General features: G+C 44.6%; 1 protein-coding gene across 1 annotated transcript; it reads left to right on the plus strand.

Moving 5' to 3' along the window:
- The first annotated feature begins 339 nt into the window (after positions 1–339).
- LOC119312053 (disease resistance protein RGA4-like) lies at positions 340–5,488 on the plus strand. The gene is made up of 3 exons (XM_037587776.1): positions 340–1,315; positions 1,434–3,620; positions 4,687–5,488. Exons 1-3 carry the CDS (start codon positions 537–539, stop codon positions 4,700–4,702), a joined length of 2,982 nt encoding a protein of 993 aa, XP_037443673.1. The 5' UTR covers positions 340–536; the 3' UTR covers positions 4,703–5,488.
- The last annotated feature ends 4,280 nt before the right edge of the window (positions 5,489–9,768 follow it).

Below are 9,768 nucleotides of genomic sequence, written 5' to 3' on the forward strand. Positions count from 1 at the left end.
TGGCGCCCCCGAGCGACCCTAGCACCCCGGGTTCGGCCTGGGCCCGCCGACGCCGATTTCGGACCGAACCGGCGGAGCTTCTAGTGGCGTGACCGGACCAACGCCGACGCTAAAAAAGGACCTTGGGATCTTGAGGGGCCTGTTAGGGACGAGATGCTTTAAACGGTGGAAGCACGGGGCGAGGCAATGAGGCGTTGCGCAGGTAGTGCCAGCTGGCCTTTGGGTTCGCGAGCAGGCGGTAAGGTAAAACAACAGCTTCGGCTTCACCATTGGATGGATATCCAACGGTTCAAAAGAATCGACTCAAACTGATTTTTTTCAATCACCTGTATACCTTGGGGGAGTGGTTGGTGGAGTAGACTTTTGCTACAGTACTCTTCTCGTCAGCCATGGCACGGAAGCAGCCCCTCCTCCATGGCGCGGTGGTCGATGCCGTCGACCTCCTCGCACCGGCGCAGCCCGAATAGTCCACCGCCTTCTTCCATCTGCCCCGCCTGCTCTCCCAAGCCCCATAGCTTGGTTGTGGGCCGGTAGCCATGGAGGCTGCCGCGGCGAGCGCGTTGACCAAGGAGGTGGTGCTGAAGCTGGTCGCGCTGCTGAGCGAGAAGCACAAGCTGTCCAAGCGGCTCAAGGATGACCTCCGCTTCATCCGCACCGAGCTCGACATGATCTCCAGCGCCAGGGACAGCCACCACATGATGGCGGGGGACCCGAGTTCCTCCTCGCGGCGGCCGCAGGCCGTCGTGTCCATGGAGGAGATGCGCGACCTCGCGCACGACATCGAGGATTGCATCGACCGGTTCCTGCCCTGCGTCGCATGCGAGGGGGAGGCGGCGGCGTCCTCGGTCCTCCGCCGCGTGAAGACGGCGGTCACCAGCACCAGATCCCGGTTCGCGGCGGAGATCCGGAAGCTCAGGGGCAGGCTCAGGGACGCCCACGAGCGGAGGGCCAACTACGACGTCCAGGCCGGCGGCGGGCCGTCCTTCTCGGCCGCTGCCACCGGAGCAGGTTCTCCTCCCGCAGCCGCCGATGGCGACCTCGTGGGCATCGACAAGCCGAGGCAGGAGCTCGTGGAGCTCTTGCTGGAGAGCGAGCCGGGGAGGTCGGGCGTGATCTCCATCGTGGGATTCGGCGGCTCCGGGAAGACCACGCTCGCGAGGGCGGTGTTCGACTGCCCCGCCGTCGTCCGGAGGTTCCCCTGCCGCGCCTGGGCCGCCGCGCCGGAGCACAGGGACGCCGAGGGGCTCCTCGCGGCCATACTCCGGCAGTTCCACACGGCCCAAAACTCCATCCATGGCTTCCTGCGGACTACAGAGTGAGGATCTTCTGCGTTTCTGCACTAGTTTATGTATGTTTTATCTGCATATATAGCAAATTTATCAACAGATAGTGTTTAATAACTTAATTTTTTTTGTCAATTTGTTGTTTGCCAGGTGTTTAATCGTAATCGATGACATTAACAAGCAACACTGGGACGCCATCAAATCTATCTTCCACAGGGAAACAAAAAGCAGAATCATTGTGACAACATCTCTTCAGTCAGTAGCTAATGCTTGCAGCTCAGGTGGTGGTTATGTTTACAAGATGAGCATTCTTGACGCGGAACTCTCCAAGGTTTTGCTAATGAAGAAGGTCTTCTTCCAAGGATGTTCACCTGAACTGGAGCGGGGCTCGACAGCGATCGTTGAGAAGTGCGATGGCCTTCCACTCGCTCTTGTTAGTGTGGCCAAGTTTTTGCTAGGCGAGAACGAGCTCACGGGGAATCACTGCACGCAAGTTTGCCGCAACCTCGGGCTTCATATGGAGAAAGATGCAGACTTCACAAAGCTACAACAGGTTCTTGTAAATAACTACATAAGCCTGTCTGGCTATCCTCTCAGGACCTCCTTGCTGTACACAAGTGTGTTCCCAAATGGTCGTACAATCAGCAGGAATACTTTGATCAGGCGATGGTTGGCAGAAGGGTACGTGCAATGTCAGTACAAACGCAGTGACCATGAGGTAGCAGATGAGAACTTCCGGGAACTCATTGACCGGAATATCATCCGACCGATCGATGCTAGCAACAACACGAAAGTGAAGACATGCAAAACTCATGGTATCATGCACGAGTTCATGCTGCACAAGTCCATGTCTGATAACTTCATCACTTCTCTGCGTGATCAAAATCGAAGTAAGTTCCGTCACCTGTTCATCCAGAACCCTGCAAGTGGCAGCACCTTGGGCCTGAACCACCAACATACAAGTACAGCAAGCGACAACGTATCTGGTAGTGAAAAATTTCGTGCCCGATCTCTAACAATCTTTGGAAATGTGGAAGAATCGGCTTCTGAGTTTTGTAGGTGCGAGCTTCTGCGAGTGCTGGATCTGCAAGAATGCAATGATTTGGAGGACGATCATCTCAAGGACATACATAAGTTGTGGCATCTAAAATATCTGAGCCTTGGGGGAACTATCAACAACCTTCCAAGGAATATTGAAAAGTTACACTGCTTAGAGACACTGGACCTTAGGAAGACCAAGATAGATATATTGCCATATGAAGTCATTGGGTTGCCTCACCTAGCTCACCTGCTTGGAAAGTTTAAGCTTGGGAAAAAGGACCTGAAAATGAGTGAACTGAAGAAGCTCTTGCCCAAAACATGTAAGTTGAAGACTCTTGCAGGATTTGTTGCAGACGAAAACGCTGGGTTTCTACAACTAATGGCTCATATGAATGAATTAAAGAAGGTTAAGATATGGTGTGAGTCCACTGGTGCAGACAGCAAGAGCTTACCTCACATTTCAAAGGCAGTTCAGAAGTTTGCTCAGGATGGTATGGACACTACAGGCGTTCGATCTCTGTCACTTGACTTCGGAAATTCCACGGGGGACTTCCTGGGTTCTATGCAAGAATATTGTTATCTCAGCTCGCTGAAACTGCGGGGCAGGCTGAGCGTGCTGCCTCATTTTGTTACATCCTTGTGTGGCCTCACGGAGTTGTGCCTTTCATCAACTAATCTGGTGGGGAATGCTCTATCAAACCTGTGTAAGCTTCGCTACCTGCTTTACCTCAAACTGGTTGAGGCTGACCTTAGGAGCTTTGTCATTAAAAATGGAGATTTCCCAAGTCTGCGACGCTTATGCCTTGTCGTGCAATCACCCGTCCTCCCGACAATTGGAAAAGGAGCTCTGCCGTATCTTGTGTCACTTCAGCTGCTTTGTAAAGATCTTGCTGATCTTTCAGGCATCAAGATTGAATACCATGATTGCCTGGAGGAAGTCGCTCTTGATTCGATGGTCAGTACGAAAGCAGTAGAAACGTGGGAAACTGCAGCAAAGAAGCATCCAAAGAGACCAAAGGTTCTGTTTCTCAAACGGATTGATCCAAGCGAAGCCCAGTCTTCTGTGAAATATGTGGCGGCAGATGGACCGATGCCTAAGAAGGGTCCCTCCATTGAGTTCAGTCAAGTTCAGTTAACGCAGAATATGTTGCAGAATGAATGCATAATCCGTTCAGTCCAATCAAGTTCAGTGAACAAGCCTAATTCAGCTTTGAAGAAAATAATAGTTTCAGAACCCCATCAGGCTGCATCGGAGCTATCCAGTGCTGGGAATGGTGCGATGCCTCCTTCTGCAAGGTGAGGAACCTATCAGTTATGTTACTTATGTGTACGTTTCTTGAGCTTCTTTTTGTTCAGTTACACTCCATTTCAACTGAGATGGGCTATACATTCATAACTTTCAGTTATGCAGCAGCATCTGTACAACACAATTTCTTTATATTTTCTTAAATAAAGAGTTGTATTCAAGGGTCAACTTTGACAGATAGATCACATTTGTCTGCAATGGCAATAGCTGTACAAGATAAACAGTGGAGATCAACTTTCTCTTGATTTTGTGGAATTTTTTCTTCTCAAGCATTACTGTTGGGATTAAACCAAAATGATTTAAATTAATCTCATGACTAGTTTACATATACTAGAGGGGTTCCATCTTTGCTGTTCCATGATATACTAGAATCGAGTTCCCATCCAACTTTGTGCTGCTTGTTCAGCCAGTTAACACTGTCTGAAATGGAAATGCACATTTTTGCTTAGTGTTGTTTGTCCATTTCACATTTAATTTTTTTTATGATGATTGATTCTAGTTATGATAGAGAAGTATTTCAGGAAACATGTTTACAAACTACATTTGGTATTTGGCTTATTAATTCTGACTGTTTTTATGAAATAACTAGGGAACGTAGTCCCATGCGGTTCCTGAGGCAGAGTATACCATAAAGTTGTTACCATTTTGAAATTCTAACACAGACATCTACCTCCCATCAGGTGAATCTGTACTATAAGAACTGGAACCCACTGAAACAAACGGTGTACACATTTGTCCTTCTTCTGACTAATATACAAATTACTAGACCCTCAAAGATCAATCTGGAAATTTCTAGCAGCAACCAACTCAGCATTCATGCAGGCTAGGCTGAAAAGCAGCCCGAACCTGCGATCATGTATGTAATTTAAGAATCCCGGGTGAAATCAACAATTTATTTGGAACTGTTTCTTCACTAGAATTAATGAAGCAGAGTCAGGGGTGGTAATACGGCTAGGAAATGGGAACAACGTCAAATATTGCGTTCATATTTCTGCACATTGCTGCTGGTACTTTTTAGAGTTGATAGCATTAACTATATCCATTTTGATTGTGCAGCATATGTAACAGTTAGAGCAGCGCTGTTGGAGTTGATAAAATGAGCCACCGGTTTCAACCTCATCGGGCCTGGTCCTTGGGTCGGGTTCTTGTAGTCCGCAGGCTGTGCTAGCTTTGTGCCTGTACAGAAACTCCTCTTTCCATGTATGCATGGACACAGCCAGCGTTTGCCTGTTGCCGTGTCGGTCGGGGAGAAGTTGTTGCCTCAAGTTACCATGCAGGCTGCAAGGTAAGTCTGCCTCCATACCGAGCAATGCCCATCGCTGGAATGCAGTTCACCGTGTTATCCGATTCACGTTTCACAACTATAGGTTTGTGGCATGTTGTATCATGTCCAGTTGCACAACTAAGAGCCACTCAGCAGCGTGTACAGATGCAGTCATGCAGATATGTACTCCCTCCGTTCCTAATTACCTAGTCATTTTAGAGATTTTAATGTCAAATATCCAATTCTGAGCCCGGGCTCATCTGCACCCGGTCAAGAAATAATTCATAAAAAAATAAAATAAAAATCCAAATTTTTTGTGCATGGTAGATAATTTGGTGCGTAAGGTGCGCTCCAAATTTTAGAGCATTTGGACATTTGAGTAGCTCAGCAAAAAAGACAAATTGGGTCAGTGCAGTATACGAACAGTACACTATTTAGTGCAGTATACGAACAATACACTATTTAACAGACCCCAAATTTGTCTTTTTTGCCGAGAGCTATTCAAATGTCCAAATGATTAGAAATTTGGATCGGAGGTCACGCACCTAATTATCTACCATACCAATTTGTTTTGGATTTTTTTGAATTTTTCTAGTATTTGTTTTGATTTTTTTTATTCAGCACAGGTGCAGATGCTCCTGATAGCCAAAACGCCTTTTAATGTGGACTACATACGGAGTAACATGAGTGAACTATATTTGCCTACGTAATTACATGGTTGCCACTAAGATGGTTGTTTCCCTCGTCTCTTTGGTGGGAAGTCTAAATACCATCTGCATGTTCGTATTTGAGAGGATTAGTTTTGTATTAGCAGAGCCTCTGCACCTGCGCTGAAGTTTTGTATTAGCAGAGGTACAGAGGCGCCAAGTTTTTTTTAACCTTTTGTCATCACATCGTGTAAAGTATATATATATCAGACGATCCCCGCAAAAATTAATCCATTTTGCTGGACGGGCCGCCGTAGTTGGGGCATCCGGTGCATCCGTGGTGTCGTGGGGTTGCCCTGCCATCCCGGGCCGTCTGGCCGGGCACGCCGTTACCTTCAGCCGCTTGCCAGCCCGGGGCCGGGCGCGCCGGTACCTTTAGCCACTTGTCGCCGCCTCCAGTTCTGCCGCGGTCATGCGCCTCGGGCCACCGGTGCTGCTGGCTCCAAGCCCCACTTGCGCAGATGCAATGGATTCTTGTCGGAGCGACTCTGTACCGGCATCCTTGGACGACAGAGCTTTGGATTCCTCCCGGAACGGCGGAGACCCAACCGGATGGCTAACTTCTCCTGGTTCCCGCATGAGACTGCAAGGACGAGGTCCAAGTCAACGGATCCGGAGTTGCTGGACTCAGATCCGCTGCCTGCCATGCAGGAGAAGGCCGGAGCGTCTTGTGCCAGGACTGGGTTAGACTTTGATGGTCGAACCTCATCTTTTCTGATTCTCGCATCAAATTGGTGTTCCCACTCAATATAATACGCGGACCGGACTGAAAAAGGAGTACGTCCGAGTCTTGTGCCAGGCAACAAAATCCTCGGTTAATTGTGTACTCAAAGGGATCCTCAAAATTCTTTCAACATCAACCGAAAGAAAATTCTCCAAAATTAAATCTTCATTCCATCTCCCTGTCCATGGATTAATCAATCCATCAACAATATTCAGAAGGCAAAGACCCTTTCTAGATATAACTTTCCTGGATGGACTACTCCGTATCCAGTGATCATCCCAGATATTGATATTACTTCCCGATCCCACTCATCCCGGATATTGATATTACTTCCCAATCCCACTCTCCAAATATTCCCTCTTTTGAAAGTCTGGAGACAGGGAACAATACTTTGCCATGCAAATGAAGATCCCTTCTTCGGTCCTGCCTTCAAGGGATTTCCATCGGGAGAACATTTAACTCTCAAAACCCTTGCACACAGAGGGTTAGGATTGATAACAATCTCAAACCTGCTTTGCGAGCATTGCAAGATTAAAAGCATGTAAATCTCTGAACTCCATACCCCCATCATTCTTGGGGATACACATCTTCCACGATGCCCTCCAATGCATCTTGTTCTTCTCCTCAGTATCACCCCACCAAAATCCTTATATAGCATTAGTGATTTCCCTACAGATTTTCTTGGGAATCTTGAACACTGACATAGCAAACACGGGTAAAGACTGAATTATAGTTTTAATTAGCATCTCCTTTCCCCCTAGTAAGATCTTTTCCTTCCAACCTTGCACCATGTTGATCACTCTTGCGACCAAATACAAGAAATTGTCACTTCTATCCACACCCACCATAGAAGGAAGCCCCAAGTATTTATCAGGCATTGCTTCAGTCATAATATTGAGCTCAACACAAATGTCAGCTTTTAATTGGACATCCACATTTGGGCTGAAGTATCTGCTAGACTTTGCATCACTTACCAGTTGACCAGAGTTCGCACAATATTGATCAAATACTTGTGTCAATGAGGTTGCATTAAATCAGTTTTCATGAGGATTAAGGAGTTATCAGCGAATACCAAGTGTGAAACTGATGGTGCATTTCTGAATACTCTTACCCCCTATATGCCACAAACCTCCTCCGCATGAGCCAATAAACTTGATAACCCTTCTGCGCACAACAAAAATGGATTACCATTCTATAACATGTAACAATTCTTTGTGGGATCAATTCATTCTTATCATTAGGAACAACAGTAATACCCCCCTTCTTAGGGACACAATGAACAAGACTCATCCACTGACTATCAGCAATAGGATAAATTATACCTGTCTCCAGAAGCTTTAATATTTTATTTCTTACCACTTCTTTCATCTTAGGATTTAATCGTCGTTGATGATCAACAACTGGTTTAACATCTTTCTCCAATTTTATTTTGTGTTGGCATAGAGTGAGACTAATTCCCTTAAGATCATCAAGAGTATATCCAATAGCGGCTCGGTGCTTCTTCAGAGTTTTCAATAATTTCTCTTCTTCATGCTCTGAAAGGTTAGCACTAATAATAACAGGATATATCTTGTTTTCATCAAGATAAGCATATTTAAGAGTATCAGCTAATTGTTTAAGCTCAAACACGAGATCACACTTTGGTGGAGGAGGATCCCCAAGGATTTCAACAGGCAAGTTGTGTTTCAAAATAGGTCCTTGCTTAAAGAATACTTCATCTATTTCCCTTCTTTCATTCATAAACATATCATTTTCATGGTCTAGCAAATATTGTTCTAAGGGATCATTAGGAGGCACGACAATAGAAGCAAAACCAATAATTTCATCCTTACTAGGCAATTCTTTATCATGGAATTGTCTATGAAATTTAGAGAAATTAAAATCACGAGACATATCCACTAAACCAACAGTAACAATATTCTTTTCGCAGTCTATCTTAGCATTAACAGTACTCAAGAAGGGTCTACCAAATATAATGGGACAAAAGTCATCTTGTGGGGAACCAAGAACAAGAAAATCAGTAGGATATTTAATTTTCCCACACAAGACTTCAACATCTCTAACAATCCCAACTGGTGAAATAGTATCCCTATTGGCAAGCTAAATAGTAACATCAATGCCTTCTATCTCAGCAGGTGCAATATCATTCATAATTTTTTTGTATAAGGAATGAGGAATTGCACTCACACTAGCACCCATATCACATAAGCCATGATAACAATGATCTCCTATTTTAACAGAAACAACAGGCATGCCAACAATAGGTCTATGTTTACCTTTAGTATCGAGTTTAGCAATTCTAGCAGCTTCATCACAGAAATAAATAACCTGCCCATCAATATTATCGACCAAGAGATCTTTAACCATAGCAATACTAGGTTCAACTTTAATTTGCTCAGGGGGTGTAGGTTTTCTAGTATTACTCTTACAAACCAAAGTTGAAGCTTTAGAATGATCCTTTATTCTAACAGGAAAAGATGGTTTCTCAATATAAGCAGTAGGAAAAATAGGATCAACATTATAAGTTATAGTTTTTTCTTCAAGTTTAATAGGTTCTACTACTTTCACTTCAATGGGAGCATGATATTTAAACCACTTTTTCTTAGGGAGATCAATATGAGTAGTAAATGATTCACAGAAAGAATCTACTATCTCACAGTCAAGTCCATATTTAGCGCTAAATTCATGAAAAGCATTGGTATCCATAAAAGATTTAACACAATCAAACTTAAGGTTTATACCTGACTCCTTACCTTCGTCGAGTTCCCAATCTTCAGAGTTGCGTTTAATTATTTCCAATAAATCCCATTTGAATTCAATAGTCTTCATCATAAAAGAACTAGTACAAGAATAGCGAGCATAGAGCGATCATTATGAGAAAGTCGAGCATAATTTTTTTGAATAATAATTTATCTTGAGAGCTCATGATTGGGGCATGAATATAACATTGACTTAAGCCTCCCCGAAGCTTGATCGATACTTTCTCCTTCACGAGGCCAAAAATTATATATATAATTCCGATCACGATGAACCAGATGCATAGGATAAAAGTTCTGATGAAATTCCAATTTCAATCGGTTGTGGTTCCATGATCCAATATCATCACATAGCCTATACCATGTCAATGCCTTTCCCTTCAAAGATAAAGGAAAGACCTTCTTCTTGACAACATCCTCGGGCATACCTGCAAGCTTAAATAATCCATAAACTTCATCCACATAGAGTAGATGCATATCGGGATGTAATGTTCCATCTCCTGTATAGGGATTAACTAGCAGTTTCTCTATCATACCCGAAGGAATTTCAAAGTAAATATTTTCAGTAGGTTCAGTAGGTTGAGGATCAACTCTTTGCTCTTTTGGTCGAGGTGAAGATACCCCAAACAAGCCCATCAAAGGATTATTTTCCATAGTAACAAGTGACAGTAAATTTCAGCACACTAT

The sequence above is a fragment of the Triticum dicoccoides genome, chromosome 5B (assembly GCF_002162155.2).
Source record: "Triticum dicoccoides isolate Atlit2015 ecotype Zavitan chromosome 5B, WEW_v2.0, whole genome shotgun sequence".
In the NCBI taxonomy this organism is placed as follows: domain Eukaryota; kingdom Viridiplantae; phylum Streptophyta; class Magnoliopsida; order Poales; family Poaceae; genus Triticum; species Triticum dicoccoides.